The following is a 17321-nucleotide window of genomic DNA, read 5'->3' as shown; positions in this document are numbered from 1 at the left end:
TCCTTTTTTTAATTCTAGAGCATCACTCGCTGTAGTCTTATACTCCTTCCAACGCTCAGAACTTCCGATGAGGACTGCCTAGCAGAAGAAATCGTTGCTGTAACAAGGTTAGTAGGGCTTGTGCCTCAGGGTCTCAGGTACCCTAAGGTTGCCTGGGCGACTTTAAACACGACTTTGCTATACGGAGGTGGGAAAGACAAAGGCGGTGAAGCAGTCCCATTCAATCACACCGAGGCAGTCGCTCTCCGCCGCTCCGTACCGTAAGCGGCGCGTACTCCAGATGCCAGGTTCGTATCTGACAGCCCCACCGCACGCGTCTGCTGCTTCCTGAGCCCTCTCGCATTCAGCTGGGCTTTCACCAGAGCCTGCAGTATCACAGGTACCTCCAGTAGACTCGCTCTTACTCTAATCCCTCAATCCTCCCAAAGCAGAGGTCTGCGGATTAACTATGGGTGCCAATAACTGCTAAGGCAGCAGGGGCAAGGAGAGGAAGGACAGGGGGAAGAGATGTGGAGCTGTGCGGCGGGGAAGCTGCCGGCAGAATCCAGCCCGTGCAGCCACCAGAGAAGAGAGCCCTACCTGCCTCCGCGGCTACGTGCGCACAGCACGCTCATTGCCACCCTGTTATTTTTATTTTCTTGCTGAACGTTGCCAGCTCTCCTGCGGTTTTATCAAAGTTTTTCCATCTTTGGTGTTCTGCTTAAAACCCCAGCGCCCAAAGATGCTGAATTAGATTAGAAATTTCGGTAAGTTCCTACGCTTTGTGCTTGCAGAATAAACTTAAATAACATGACTTGGGGCATCTCAAGAGAGGAATTTAAAAAAGAGCAACTTCAAAGAACCCAATTTCTACTATTTTTAATTCCAGGAATTTCAGCCTGATCATATTGTTCTAAAGCAAGCCTGGATGGATTTCTGAATAATTGAGCAAGCAATGCTGTTTATAGCTGTACTCCGCGAGTGTATTTTATAAGCAAATGATGTTTTGTGACCAGCAAAACACACCACATGTGTTGTCATCCCCATCACAGCCACCTGAGCTCCGGCTTCATGCCTCTCCCTTCCACGGGACCCGCAGTCCCCCGCATCGTTCTCAGCTTGTCCGACGGGGATATTCAGTGGGCACAAGGCAGCGACCCAGAGCCAGGGACACGCTCGCTGGCCAGCCAGCCTGTCCTGTAGCATCTTGTAAGATAAATCAGCTTCTCCTCCACAGGGGCGCTCTGTACTCTTTCCAGATACCAATTTTCACAAAACTAATAGGAGCTCATGGCGTGTCTGGAACCTGCGCTTTCCTGCTGGTTTTGGCCAATACTGACAATTCTGTCAAACTTTTGATGTCCAAGGTCCAGGCACTGCCAGCCTGCTCAGTTGAGGATCACTTGTTCCATTTATTTAAAAAAAAAAACCTAGAAAATGAGCGTTCACTGGTGCAGGCAAAGCTTTACTTCAAGCCTTTTATCAGCATTGCCTCCCACCAGGAGAGTTAGAGAGACACAATAAACACGCACACAGACATATATGATTTTCTGTCACTGTGACAGGCATGTCACTGAAAGCAACAACCAGGACACAAGCCCTAGCTAATGAGCTTTTAAAGCAAAGCTGCTCTGTGATCAGCTGAATGTTATTAAATCCTCCTTTGCCTTTGAAAAATAAACACTGTACCACACAAACAGCGTGACAGAAAAAGACAGCATCAAAACTACGTCTGGGTTGTTGGGAAGGAGAAAGGGAAAAGGGAAAGCAAAGGTGGGGAAACACTGAGGAAGGGCTAACAACGATGATAATTTAAAATTAACATGAAGATTGTTATTATAACACAATTTTTCTCACGCCAGGGACTTCTGTGTTGCAGTTTCTTGAAGTTACACCTGGCCTATATCAAAAAACCTTTACAGCTCCCAGGTTATAAGCCTTGACTTTGATATGTGAGCTGGATCAGGCCACCTCTGTGCAGCAGAATCACCAGCACTTCAAGGCAGGGGGTTGCCACAGGGCTCAGCCAAGGCGAAGCGCTCCATCCGCGCAGCACGTTTCCACCCTAATCCTCAACTCTTAACTTGATTTCCTGTTGGGTTGTGCCTTCTAGACCCACTTTTTCCTTATCCCCTAATAGTCTTCGCTAGCCATCTCCCATTGTCTCTGAAGCCAAGGCAACAGAAGCGGCGAAGCAGAAGCGACCGCCAGCAGCGGGTGCCTCACCCGCAGCCCTCCCCTTGCTGGACTCGTCTCTTAAATCCGAGGGACGAGAGCCATGGCCTGGAAAGAGAAGCAGAAATGCTCTGTTGCATTTCAAGGAGAAAGGCAACTCCTCCCTTTTTCTGCCAGTCGAAAATGAGAGGAGACGACGTAGCGTGAAAGCTCTTTTAAATCAGGAAACAGGAGCTATAGGAGGGGCTGCTGAAATACCCTATAAATAGAGTAGGGCCGTGAATGACATTGTCCAACCTACGGCATTGCTCTGGCACAAAACCGGTGACTGTTGAGGGAGAAAGCTGTTTAAGAAAGGATGTGGAGGTCAGCCTATGGACTCGCATGGGCACTTCAGGCTACCCAGTTTCGAGGTCTTTCCCCAGTTCTCTCTCTAAAACAACAGCAGTTACAACCCAGACGGCCAGCTTTGCAATCTACCGTACGCTATGTTGTGAACATCACAGCAACTGTTCTGATGAATGGAAAAGGCAGACTCGATGCCTCTGCAGTTTTGGCCTCTGGTTGCAATGAGAAGGAAAGAATCTTTAAAAATAGATTGAAATCAGCAACTGACAGGAGGACCAGATAATTAAAATGGTTAGTGCCCCATATGATAATGCACATACAACATGCCAAAGGGCTTACAAACTGCACTCAAAATTAGTGAAACACTCCTAAAAATACTGAATCTGTTGTCAAGCAGCCTTCGATAGTCAATGATTTCCAACACAAAGAGAGCGCTCTGATGTTTGTGCAAACTCTCAACATTTAGTAATACTTCAGCTATTATCAGCAAGGTGTAGTCTCTTCACTCTTGGTAAGTGTCCACTTTTTGGTTGTATGAAACAGCAGTATCTCACACATCTCTCTCACCTCATGCACAAGCTAGACAAACTCAAGTCTTGTTCTCCAGCAGTTTGTGCTGGGGAGCAGAGAGCAGGCTTACTTTTACGAGTGGGCTTAATCGTAAAAGTAACATTTCCCAGCATTGTTGAAACTCTGGTACCAAATGGTGAAACGTTACAGAAGACTATAAAGCAGCTCTAGCTAGTTCAGCATATGGCAATACATTGATTGAACAAAAGAAGATGAGACTAGCTCAACCCGAGGGCTGCCTTTGTACACCACCTCTCCTTATAATTACCCACCGGGGCTGCCCTTGACCATAGGAAACTGCCTCCCACTCGGCCGGCAAACTTGGATGATGACAATTAACAGAGGTGCTAGAGAAGATGATGACATTGTACAGCTTTCCAAAATACAAATACATATCTGCAAAACTTGGAACAAACCAGGTAATTCTATAAACGCTGTTATATTTGAAGCACTCTCATCCAATCCAAAAAACAGTTACTATCAGTTCTCTGTAATGTAAGAAAGCATAAAACCATTTATAAATCCAGTGTCATCTTCTTATAGGGAGGAAGGGTAGGTAGCAAAACCAAAAAACCCTACCAAACCTACACCAGAATTTTTTGGCCAATTCTTGGGGGGGTGGGCAGGGGGGAAACAAACAACAAAACATGAGAGAGACTGAGTGTAAACCTTCCCTTACTGCCACTGCTCAACTGTCTAGATTATAGAATATAAACAGAACAACCTTTGAAATCTGAATAAAAAAAAGAGGTAAAGCTGAAGACAGCCCCAAATGAGGAACTTTGGTTTCAAACGTGAAGTTGATAAACGCCATCACTTCAGCATGAAGAAGGTAAGGCAGATGCAGGCAAACCAGCTAACTGGAGTACATCATGGGAGTCACTTCCCCAGCCCCTGTACGTAGGGGATTTCATGACCTGGCACTTATGCCATTCCTATCGTGACCAGCTCTGCTTATACTTTTCCTTGTCTCTACAAAGATCTCTTTCCTCACCCTTGAAAAAGAAACTATTACATTATTTCAAGAGCCTACCCTTCCAGATGCTTTACGTTACCCATCTGCTTTCTCCCTTCTTCATTACCGCCTCGTCTCATCCTACCTCTGTTCACAGAATGACAGGGGTTGGAAGGGATCTCTGGAGATCATCTAGTCCAACCCCCCCACCAGAGCAGGGTCACCTGGAGCACGTTGCACAGGAATGTGTCCAGACAAGTTTTGAATATCTCCAGAGAAGGAGACTCCACAACCTCTCTGGGCAGCCTCTTCCAGTGCTCTGCCACCCTCAAAGGAAAGAAGCTCCTCCTCATGTTTAGATGGAACTTCCTAGGACCAAGTTTGTGCCCGTTCCCTCTTGTCCTGTCACTGGGCACCACTGAAACAAGACTGGCCACATCCTCCTGGCACCCACCCCTGAAGTATTGATAAGCATTGATAAGATCCCCCTCAGTCTTCTCTTCTCCAGACTAAAAAGCCCCAAGTCCCTCAGCCTGTCCTCATAAGAAAGATGTTCCAGTCCCCTAATCATCTTCGTAGCCCTTTGCTGTCCCCTCTCCAGCAGCTCCCTGTCCTTCTTGAACTGGGGAGCCCAGAACTGGACACAGTCCTCCAGATGCACCTCACCAGGGCAGAGCAGAGGGGGAGGATAACCTCCCTCACCCTGCTAGCCACGCTCTTCTGGATGCACCCCAGGATGCCCTTGGCCTTCTCAGCCCCAAGGGCACATTGCTGGCCTATGGTCATCCTGTTTTCCCCCAGGTCCCTTTCCACAGAGCTGCTCTCCAGCAGGTCAGCCCCTAACCTGTACTGATGCGTGGGGTCATTCCGCCCCAGGTGCAGTACCCGACACTTGCCTTTGCTGAATTTCATCAGGTTCCTCTCTGTTGTGCAGGATAATTGCAGGTTACTTTCCTGTAAGATCCTAGAGCTGACCGTAATATTTCAAGCCTGCCACAAATTATGGCACAGTTTATATTTACGAATCAAAAATACGTTCCTATAGCCAAGCCCTCAATATTGCTTTTTAAAAGAGAAACTCAGAACCAGACCTCCCATTGCTCCTCACCTGCAGCCCCAGGAGTGGCTCTATTGTGAGCCAGCGAGCTGCTGCTTTTCTTTCCCTAATAAAATTTTTGCCAACTGCCTATGATCAGATCAGCTCTGCTACTGGTCTCTGTGACAGGCTGTTCACGGCACAAGAGCCAAGCAGGAGCTCGACGGGCTCCAGTACTGCTTAGTACAGCTCAGCTTGTAAAGATTGTCCCACTTCTTCAGCATTATCCAGGCAGAACACAGGAAGAGAAAGAAAAATAAAAATCAGTAACTCAAAGAGGAGGAGCTGACGTTAAGCAGCCAGATCCTTCATCTGGTGCCTCCATGCCAGCAGCGTGGCTTGTGAAGACTGAGCATTGCTCCAATTTGCTCTATGTGATGAGTCCCACATACATCATCTGGGGACAGCCAAAGGTCAGTATGACCCAGCTGCTAACGGACCCGCTGGAAAAGGGATGGACTGGGAAAAGCCACCAATCCCCCCACACCAAAGGAAACCTCAGCAGGCTGCTGCTTCTTCTGTACCATAGCTCAGTATCACAAAGGGAGATGACAAATTAAAGACTGTACTCCAGCCTACAGCTTGCATCCCCATGATCATCTCGAAATCACTGTGCTTGGCCCTCCAGTTGAAGAGGCTGGGCACCAGAACAACGCTCCTGTCACACTCCCACCCTGGGATGCAGTCCAAAAAACCCAGCACATGCCAAAGAAGAAAGTTCAAAGCCCTGGAAACGCCAGGCAGCCTTCGTTCAACCCATTGCTGTCAGTGTCCCTTGAGACTAGACAAGGAAACTAGCAGATTCCCACAGGTCTTCCCATGAATGTCTTCAATTCATCAGCATGTACATGTGTTACAAGTGTAATTACGCACCCAGGTATTATTGCTAAAAAGCTACAGAAAGTCTGCAAAGCTTGGAAAATGAGCAAAAACTCGTCTTCACTGGGAAACAGATTCTCTAGCACTGGGCTGGCTGTTCAGGCTTAATTTCACACATACACATTCACGACATATTCCTTAAATACATGATTCATGCTAGTTCTTTCACCAAACCTTGCCTTATTCACTGCCCGCAACAGATGATGCTCAGATACAGAGCCTCTTCCCCTTCTCATCAAGTTTCTGGCCTTATCTATTGGGCTTCTTACTAAAAAACAAAAAAAAAAAAACCCCACAGAACTGAATGCAGAGCTATTCTTCTCATAGTTTTCTGGGCCATCCATCCCTGCACCTCAGAATGTCACCAAAATTTAACTTTACGGGATCCCTGGAAAAAAGAAGGGTATTATGGCCCCCAATTTACAAGCAGCAAAAGCATATCCAGTTTCCACTAATTTGGCATGGTCTGCTTAAATCAGCAACGGCCTTACGTTATAGGGGTTAAGCATGAAACAACCTTTTGTTTTGTCTTCCAACGCAGACTTTTTTCACTTCAGCTATAACGACGGCTGCTCAACACTGCTGCAAGTCAGTCCCCACGCCCCAGACACCCACAAAATGGAAAGATACATCAAATCTAGCTTTAATACCCTACCTAGCCTCAGTCAGGAACTTTGTAGATGAGGATGGGACAAAACTGAATTCACTAAGGCAGCATTTAACCACAAAACAGCAAGGCAGTCTTTTCTGTTCACGTCACAGGATCACTAAGGTTGGAAAAGACCTGTAAGACCATCAAGTCCAACCAGCAACCAACACCACCATGGCCGCTAAACCATGTCGCACAATGCCTCGTACACACGTTCCTTAATAACACATCCTATACCTTCTTTAACAAACACCCTCCAACTTCTGTATCGATTAAGCAGTTTCGCTCACCACTCAGTCCTCATGTTCTCTCTAACCACTCTCTGCTTAATGAGGTGGCAGTGCTGTAGCAAAACAATTTGCAATCGCCTTAAAGACTATATCATACGCCTAAAACAGTACGCACTGACCATTAGAATGATTCATCCTAATTTTGCCCGCTTACATTTGCGACCCACTACGATTTTGTTACTTCACTAACAAACCGAGAAGCCCCAGGAGTGCCATGACCGAACTGCGCTGGTCCCAGGCAGTCATCGGCACATCAGAGTCACAACGCTCCCGCCAGCGAAGAAGCTGGTAGTGACCGGCAGGGCTGGCACCAGGCAATGAAGTCGTCAGAAAAGGCAACAGATTGCCAAGCGCAGCAGAACAGGAGACCCAACTGCTGCTTTATTGATGACATATCCTTGAAAAAAGGCTGGGCAGGCTGCTCTTGTGGACAACCAGGGATCCTTTTTACTGCCTGCCCCTCTGCTTCTCTCAGCTCTGCTCTTACTACAAAAGTCCTTTCCCTGTTCCCAACATTGCTCCTACTCTGTCTTTAAACAGTTTTTGATAAACCTGCAGAAGTGCTGAAATCACAGGCAGGGCACCTTCTTTCAGCTTTGATACAAAAAGGATCTTTGAAGAATAATTCTGTTAGGCTCTCAGAAGCAAGTGCAAATTTGATTCTTCAGAGGTGTGTAATTCAACCATAAGCCTGTACGTGTTCCCAGGAATAGCAGAAAGTACCTCCTTGACATCATGGCAACGTCTCTTTTCAAATTGAAATTTCTTAGTTCAAAGCCTGGAAATGCGAGAGCACCTCAGTGAAACGAAGGTAAACATATCTACAACACATTTTTCCCTTGTTCTACACTAGAACAAAGACATTCCTCCCGCACTCGGGAAAAAAAAAAGGCAAGTCCAAAAGCCTAGGGCCTGAAACCTGGGAGCAACATGCCGGTGTGACAGGGTACAGAAGAGGAAGAGTTAAGCAAGTCCACTGCTACAAGCTCCACCTTCTATAAACTACGGAGGCTGGTCACCATCTAAATGAGGTTCGAAAAGTTGTGACAAGCCCCACCTACCCGATTTTGATGACAGACAACATTTGCACCAGCAGATTGGTGACTTCCCCCCGCCCCGGCTCAAGCTGAAAGTTCATTTTGGTTCTAGGATTGCTCAGTAATTCTGCCAAATAGAGCAAGACTGCAAATCACCATTTTCTGTCAACTCCCGGCACCCACGATGAAGATGTCCAGCTATACAGAGCCATCTTGTCTTGACATGCCTCTTGAAAAGCATCAAAATCAGACTTGCCCAGAGAGAGGGGATCCCAGAACAGAGCTGTAAGTAACTTAAATCTGCATTAAGGTCAGTAGCTGCTGGATACATTTATGGTCCTGTATCCATCCATCAGACTGCCATTTAAACGCTCTAAATGGTTATTGCTGTTCATTTGGAACGCTTTAAAACTTACTATAATTTAACATACCTACAGCTCCTATCCTATGTTTCCCACAGTAACAACTAAAATATTCAGACACCTGCACATGATGTCTCCCATGATTTCTTCTAATTGAAGGACCGCTCTAGTAGTTTACTTGGAAAGAAAGTATGTGGGCCAGAAGGCATATCAAAATCGTAGAAAACCACAAAAATAAGAGCTTCAAAGGACATCAAGAACTCAGCTTTAGTTCAATGGGATCGTAACATTAGATTAGTTAAGCAGGCCAGTTTCAGTATACGTCTGTAACACCATCATACATTCCAAGTTGCAGCACATTTTTTGATGATGTATCTCTTGTACTTTCCCAATACAAGAGAGACATGGAGCTACTGGAGAGAGTCCAGCAAAGGGCCACAAAAATGTTTAAAGGGGCTGGATCATCTCTTATAGGAGGAAAAGCTGAGAGAGCTGGGACTGTTCGGCCTGGAGAAGAAGAGAAGGCTCGGGGGGATCTTATAGATGCACATAAATACCTAAAGGGAGGGTGCAAAGACAACAGAGCCAGGCTGTCCTCAGTGGTGCCCAGTGACAGGACCAGAGGCAATGAGCACAAACTGAAACACAAGAGGTTCCCTCTGAACATCAGGAAACACTTTTTCACCGTGAGGGTGACGGAGCACTGGCACAAGTTGCCCTGAGAGGTTGTGGAGTCTCCCACCTTGGAGATATTCAAAAGCCGGCTGGACACATTCCTGGGCAACCACCTTTAGGTGGCCCTGCTTAAGCAGAGGGGTTGGCCCAGATGACCTCCCGAGGCCCCCTCCAACCTCGACCATTCTGTGAGTCTGTGAACTAACATAGGGATATCCCTCATTACCCCTAACAACCTGAAAAAGTTCAGAAAAGAAATCCTAACTTCCAAAGAAGTCTTTACAACATCTTTACAGTAAGGTAAGACCTCATCCCTCTCCTCCTCCTTCTCAAAGAAGCTGAAAAATATAGAAAATTATTAATGCTTTGTACTCACTGAGCCCAGCATCCATCAAAAATAAAATAAGAGGAAATATTCATTTGACTTGCTTCCAAGAAAGCAATTAGATGAAACAAGTATGTTGAATAAAGTATTTTACTGGCAGGATGACTAAGAGATCAAGAACATTTATTGATCTACAGTCTTGGACCCAAACAGCTCAAATCACATCAACTACCTAAGCTTTAAAATTAACTCTATCCTCTGCCCAGGCCTCAGGGCCACTCAGCCTCTTTCAAAGTACCTTCACAGGATCTTCTTAAGTATGAATTAATTAGTTAGCAAAAGACTTCTCTGAGTCTCAGGTGAATCTGCCAGTCTATCCAAGAGTCGCTTCTACTACCTGGTGACCAAAACAGAGGACACTCACAGGAGGACATATCCTCGAACTTCATGGCCCAGTGAAAAAACTTCAAGGCCAAAAAGCTGAGCTCATGTCAGAAAATCCTCTTGCCTCAGTGAAATGTTGCCATTGGAGCCTACGGCATCATGCCCATAACACCACAGGCAGAAACCCATCACTTCACAAAGCCCTATCAGACTTCCATTAGGGCTTCTGTTTCTGAACACATTCTGAATCTCAACAAACCAGTCGTTCATGGGCAAATACCTTGCTTTGCACCAAGCTTCTTCGGGTTACAATGCCTGTGTAAGTATTGAACTTGTTGTTCTATATTATCTTTTCTCCCTCTGTTCTACAGAAATTAAACAAAACTGAAATGGAAAAGTTATCATAGGGTAAGCCACAACAGACACCATACTGCAGCAGTTACTGCCTAGATATACACCGTGCTATAAATTCAAGGTAACTTAACTATTTTATCCTTCAGTGAAAGAGGAATAGTCTGACTGGCTTTGCTGAAGAGTACAAACATGGAACAGGAGCAGTTATCTTGGAGAAGATGCCAGGCTAAGTTCACACCCTTATTTACTCACCAGGTGACACCTTTAGGTTTTCATACCCTAAAGCAGAATTTAGGATGCACACACTGGAGTAGGCAGTCACTTTCAGTCAGCGACCAGTCTTTAGATAAAACAGCTTAGAATAGCTTGGACCTCACGTCAAAAGACAAAATACAGCAAATATGCGTAGACAATCAGAAAAAGAAGACAGAAGAGGAGTACTGGTAAAAAAAAAACAACAAAAGTCTCTCCTGAGAGGGGAAGGAAACTGTATATCACATTTTCTACACATTTAAGTTCTTCAACATATAATTATTTCAAGATACCTTCTCCATCGTGGGTGCCCTCTCTCCACCGTCCCAGAGTTCTTGGAAGTATCATTTTGAGTTACATGCATACACCAAAAAAAAAAGGAGCTTAGACCACCTCTATTTAACTGAAGTGTTAAAGAACTATTAAAAGGCCAAGTTCCATAACTTCCCCTCTGGACGAGACCACTTGCCATAAGCCTGACCAAAGTAAGAGGCAACAGCTGTGGGGAGAGGGAATGAGAAGTGAAGCTGAGTTATCACAGAATCATTAAGGTTGGAAAAGACCTGTAAGATCATCAAGTCCAACCACCAACCCAACCCCACCATGCCCACTAAACCATGTCCCGCAGTGCCACGTCCACATGTTCCTTGAACACCTTCAGTGAGGGTGACTCCACCACCTCCCTGGGCAGCCTCTTCCAGTGCTTCACCACTCTCTCAGGAAAGACATTTTTCCTGATATCCAGTCTCAACCTCCCCTGGTGCAACTCGAAGCCATTTCCTCTTGTCCTGTCACTTGTCACTTGGGAGAAGAGGCCAACACCCACCTCACCACAACCCCCTTTCAGGCAGTTGTAGAGAGCGAGAAGGTCTCCCCTCAGCCTCCTCTTCTTGAGGAGCCTCTTATCTTGAAGAGGAGATGCTCCTGGGAAGGGAGGAAACCAGCACACACTCCTTCCCCCTGCAAACCTACCCAGCGGTTAGGGCACTTCTTTTCGCCAGCTCACTCATGTTGTCCTTCTCAAGCTTTTGGACAGATGGGGGACAGCCCTACCCTAGAGGACACGAGGGAACAGAAGAAAGCCTGCAATATGACCAGCCTTTGCTTGCCCACCGTACGCATGAAATAGGCTTCCCACCTCCCTGCGCAACAACAACTGACTGCTAGGATTGACAAAAGATTTTACTCTTATTAGTCAATAATACAACACACTGTCATATTAGACACTGCAGAGGTCTAGAACTGCTTGCCATTTGTTTCAATCTCAGTGTAAATGGAGAGTGTTGTGGGGGGTTTTTAATTTCATTTTCTACGGAAACCAAGCCACACACCCAGACTGTCTCGCCTTTCCCTCCGCCCCAGACCCAAAGGAGGCTCCACAGAGGCCAACTGCTTCTTACTGTCAGAGCAGTAAAATTCAGCAGTCTAGACAAAGCGAGCACCATTTAGCAAAGAGACAGTAATCTCATAAGGCTTTCAGATTACTTACTGCAGGAAGAAAGCTAAGGTGAAGCTAACAGAAGAGAGGACTACTCTGCTTGCAAACTTTTACGCATCAAAAAAACCCAACCGCATGCAAGACAAACTTTATGAGTGCCCAAATACTGGACAGACTTCACTTGGAGCTTCCCTTTCCTCAGGCTACCAAGTCATTCGCCACAAAACACAAATTCACATGCTTCCTCACGGTGTTTGTGGGAGTAAAATGTTAACATTTAATTCAAATACACGCTACTGGCTGAAAGAGCCTGCGTTTATTCTTTTGGATTTGTAGCATTTTCTAGTTGTGAAATAGCCTCTTATTCAGACTTTATCTCCCTATTGCAGTGATGTCAGATACTTTATTATTTTCTTTTTTTAATATTTAATACACTTCTAGTAGTGAAACAGATTTCTCCTTTCTAATTAAGTCTAGCAATTAATAACCAAAACTGAACTGATGACAATACCATTCTGCTAAACAAATAACTGAAGCTGTAAGTGTTTCCATAAATTAGCGTTGACATCAACAGCAGCTTATTCTGAATTTTATGGATAAACTGAGTTAAAAAGAAAAATAATTAAAATATTTCTCATTTATTTGGCTGCTCCCCACACTCCAGAAACCAGTCTCTCAAACAGCTGATCCTGCTTGTCACTGAAGTTGGGACTTATTAAGCAATCAACTAACCTTAGAGGATTTTCTTCGGCTTCTTCTTGTCCAAACCACCACTAGTTTATCTGGCTGCCTGTTGAAGATAAGGAAGAAACAGCTTAATTTACACCAAGATCAATATGTAAACAGTTTATATTAGAACTCTTGCAAGACATAATGACATCCTTAGTGGATACATTGTCTTTTAAAAATAGCTCAGCTAAAAACCACTCAGCATCAGCCGTTTAACAGGAAAAATAATGCTGTATTTTTAGAAAAAGGCTGTCCTCCAATCTGCACGGTAATGTCATCCTTCTCCTGCTCTCCTTGCCTGCAGGCATCTCCCCAGAGCCAGCAGCGCAGAGCAGAAACTCTTCCATGGGGCAGGGAACAGGAGCCAGCCTCTTTAAAGACACCTTGGAAACAATCCGGTACCCAAAAGAAACATCAATGCAAACTCAAGTTTGAATTTCAAAGCAGACATTGAAAAGGTACTGCTAAGTAGCAAAGAAAACAGGCAGTTTCACTTTCTCACCCCAAAGGATTTATTTTTTTCCCTACTTGAATACCTCAAACAACAAGAGAATCGAGTCCTGTATTACTCCTCAAAATCTCCTTGGATGATCACCAACAGATAAATTAGCGCTTCCTCAACTGTCACTCAGAAGGACAACGTGCCGATATTCAGTATGGCTCTCCAAGCAATTGTTTATTTGGCATTTCTAATGAATGTGGATGGAAACGCTCAATAAAGGACACTTCCAGTACAAATTATCTTCTCTTTAAATTTCTTAAGATTCATTTCTCGGTTAAGTTACAGCCCTATGACTTCTACCTTATTAGTTTTTACAATTGTCTCTGAGTGATTTTTGATACTGACCTAACTTCCAGGCTTTTTTTTTGTTTGTTTGTTTTTGGCCCATGATACACTTCCCATCATATGACCACACTTCTGGTCCCATTTCCAGACCCAGGACCCCTTTTCCGGAGACTCCTGACCCTCCGTTCCAGCTTTTTTTCCTAGCTGATGACCCAACTGCCACCAGCAAGCCTGACTGCAAATCCACCCGCAAATGATTTTCAATGGAGTTCGCATCTCCGCTTAAAAGTACTAAAGCTGTGACTCTGCCTGGAAGAAAATTGCTACTCAGAGTTTTGAGACACTAGTGTAAGAATCCCTGCATTTCTAAAGCCAAGAGCAAAACTTGTTTCCTCTTAAAAAAAAATCATGGGGGGAAAAAAAAAATGGATGTTACAGAGAAAAAGGCAAGATACAATGCGCTCGAATCATTCATTAAAAGACGCATCCAAAAAAATCCACACAAGTATTGCAAATAAAAAAAGCAGTGTTCACACTGCTATCTTAGTATTTCATCACAGGGAAACTGTACCTACTTCATAACTAACTTTTCAAATGAAAACCCAACTGGTTTAACAGTCCGAGAGCTCATTTTAAGCACCGAAGTGCTGGCCACCGGATTATGTACCTTCCCCTGGAGCTGTTCATCATTTCTGCAGGCTACAATAAAACTACTACATCACCTTCGATTTACATTTAAGCCCCACCAGAACTAAAGTTCTCCTGAAAAACAGCATTAAAGGCAGATCCTGTGAAAGAAACGAGGACACTGGCTTTTATTTGCTATTCTGTATTGCACCTTACTCCTTCAACATATCCCTTAATTTCCAGGTAGGGGTAAATTGAAAGTGAAATAATCTACTGCATTTTAAACTGTGTAAATTCACTCTTACGGCTTGTTTAGATGACCTAAATTGTAGGTTGGCTCTGCTTGAAGCTTCTCCTGCAAAGTCTTGCTTGCTAACGAAGTCATCCTGTTGTACTTTGAAAGCTCTTTGCTCACTTGGTGTCGCGTGTGTTGGGCTCTCATCTGTCGGCATACACCCCCATTCACTTTGATGGGAGCTGTGTTTGTGCCGCTAGAAAAAAAAAACACACCCCCAAGCAATTTCCTTGAAGCAAAGCAACCCAAACCCACGCCTACAACAAACAATTTTTTCCAAGAGTTATTTCGCTTTGCACTTTAAAGCTGACTTATTCTCATTTCAGAAACTAGCTCGTGAACCAAATTTAATTTAACCTTGACTCACTCAATCCTGAGTTTGCCTCTGAGCACAAAAATATGCCAAAAGCAGGGAAAGGAAAACGAAAAAAATTTAGAAGGTGCATTTCTGCAGTGGCAGTGGCTATACCGAAGATGACCCTCCCTCCGAGAGCGCGACTCTGTCCCATGAGTCACACAAATAGGATCTTCAGTAGGAAGAGGCAGGACAACGCCTGCAGAGGTTAAAAGGAAGAGCACAAGTCCACGCAGGTGTACCGGAACACCAGCTAACATGTAAGAGACAAAAAGACATTCTTTATGGTATACTTAGTAGATCATCAAAACACTGAGTTCCAACACACGGATTTCAAGAGTAAACTTCCACAAGTTTTCATCAGAAGAGCACTCAGCTCTCCAGAGACCCTGGGAGGGAGGCTAAGAAGGATCTTCCCAGGTCCCTTCCCAGGTCCCTTCCCTCCCTGCAGCTCCAGCTCAGGTAACGGTGATGCTGCTTCGTCCCTCTAGATCTGTTTTGATCTTGTCTTATTTATCTTAGCATCAGAAGTGATTTTTTTCTTACAACGGCACTAGGTCATCTCCCCAGAGGAGGGGTAAACATGCCACAAGCTGGAAAAGTGAAGCTCCACGTGGTGCCGACATCTAAAGCAGGAGGCCAACCCTGATGGAGATGGCCCAAGAACAGTTACACACGTGTGCAAACAAACGGGCCAAGAGAAGCAAGACAGCGAAGCAAAGCGAAGGAACAGGAGTGTCAACGTCAGCGCCAAAGCGAGTCGATTCAAAGGAAGAATGAATCCACACCTGCATTCCTGCACCGCAGGTACTTTTTCATTACAGGGGACCCTAGAAAAGACCCGTGGCTATGCCAGATGCCTCAAAAGAAAAGAGTAAAGAAGCGGCTATATGTAGATGCAACACAGTTATTCCGAAAAATGTAAGTAGCATAAAACAATTGTCAAGGGTTGACAAGCTCCAGTGTGGAAATCTTTCCAAAACTGGACTTGAAAAAACCATCCTGGCCTGTATCAGAAACGGTGTGGCCAGCGGGAGTAGGGAGGTGATGGTGCCCCTGTACTCGGCGCTGGTGAGGCCACACCTCGAATGCCGTGTTCAGTTTTGGGCCCCTCACTCCAAGAAGGACATTGAGGTGCTGGAGCGTGTCCAGAGAAGGGCGACGGAGCTGGTGAGGGGTCTGGAGCACAAGTCTGATGAGGAGCGGCTGAGGGAGCTGGGGGTGTTCAGTCTGGAGAAGAGGAGGCTGAGGGGAGACCTCTACAATACCTGAAAGGGGGTTGTGGGGAGGTGGGTGTTGGTCTCTTCTCCCAAGTGACTAGGTATAGAATGAGAGGAAATGGCTGCAAGTTGCACCAGAGGAGGTTCAGGCTGGATATTAGGAAAAATGTCTTTCCTGAGGGAGTGGTGAAGCACTGGAAGAGGCTGCCCAGGGAGGTGGTGGAGTCACCATCACTGGAGGTGTTCAAGGAACGTGTGGATGTGGCACTGCGGGACATGGTTTAATGGGCATGGTGGGGTTGGGTTGGTGGTTGGACTTGATGATCTTACAAGTCTTTTCCAACCTTAATGATTCTATGATTCTGTAAATCAGATTTGGGCAGTAAAACATGGCCAGTCACCTCCTGTGATACTGGTATGTGTGTCCCCCAGGTTGGTAACCGACCTTGCATTTCATTCTAATTCTTTCATTTCATTTTAAATCATGCCAATGCTTGCTTGGCTTTACACAGGTCGTCAGGGACAGCTGGTGCTTCAGTGCAGTTCTCCAGCGGGAGCTGCATCTGCATCTCACACACACAGTTATCACCAAGCCTGGATTTATTTCCCAATTTTGAAGAACTCCCTCTGCCAGGAATATAAAGAAACACGCTAACATGGAAAAGCCAACCAGAGTCTCAATTCAGGCTGAGAAGATTAAGCCACGCTGATGGGAGAGCTTGAGCAGCACTTGCTCCCCCAGGCTCTTTCACCAGTATATTTATTTTGTTAAGTATTGAGTATACTTTGCTCCTTCAGCTGCAAGGATAAGAGAAATCCACATCCAGAGGTACTTGGCCAAAGCAAAATGAAGAATGCCATTATGATATGGAGACAGAAAATTTAGCAAAATGGAACGGGGAGAGGAGGGAAGAGAAGAAACTATCCCAAAGGATGAGTTCTCCCTCTAAGTATAACCACATGTTTAACTGAAACAAAACACAAAGAACAGCAGTTTTTCTAAGGGATTTTCTTCAAGAAAGTCACTAATCCAACAGTTTAAAAATATATCCATAGAACTGTTTTACAAACAAAGCCAAGAGCAACCTTCTCTTCCACAATCCGTTCATTGCTCTTTTACGCCAATATACTTCTAGAAGAAAAAGCCCAGCTCATATTTTAATTGGCAAATTTGCATTAAAGGTTATTAGTCATGTCTCAGTGCTAGGAAATGGCCAAAACCACATAATGCAGTTTGCTCATATAAGCATTTAAGTAACATTTCCTACTTCAGACTTCTCCCCTCCTTCAACATCATAAACCTAGGCTGCTCATTAACCAACAATAAAAGCAAATAAAATCCTTTCTGAAGAATTAGGCTGAAGACCAGTTTTAGTATCTTTTCTAAGTTTACTTTGTAAACTCGGAGCCCGTGCCAAATACAAAATGCACAATGGTGCAAGTGCAACAAATACTGATGGTCAGCTACAAAAAAAAAAAATTAAATAATTAAGTTCCTGTGCTGCACGAACAATATTTCTCATTCCTTTAAAGCCACCAG

The 17321-nt window shown here is 44.9% G+C and overlaps 1 protein-coding gene across 8 annotated transcripts in view; it reads right to left on the bottom strand.

Moving 5' to 3' along the window:
• Nucleotides 1-17321, bottom strand: part of EHBP1 (EH domain binding protein 1) — a 234136-nt gene that overhangs the window by 190293 nt on the left and 26522 nt on the right. For all 8 annotated transcript variants that reach the window (XM_059828420.1, XM_059828424.1, XM_059828421.1 and 5 more), the window contains exon 2: nucleotides 12501-12558. In XM_059828420.1, coding sequence (XP_059684403.1) covers nucleotides 12501-12558 — 58 coding nt within the window. The remainder of the gene's footprint in view (nucleotides 1-12500; nucleotides 12559-17321) is intronic.

The sequence above is a fragment of the Gavia stellata genome, chromosome 23 (assembly GCF_030936135.1).
Source record: "Gavia stellata isolate bGavSte3 chromosome 23, bGavSte3.hap2, whole genome shotgun sequence".
Taxonomy (NCBI): domain Eukaryota; kingdom Metazoa; phylum Chordata; class Aves; order Gaviiformes; family Gaviidae; genus Gavia; species Gavia stellata.
Note: the sequence above shows the minus strand (reverse complement) of the source record. Positions and strands in the feature narration are given on the sequence as shown.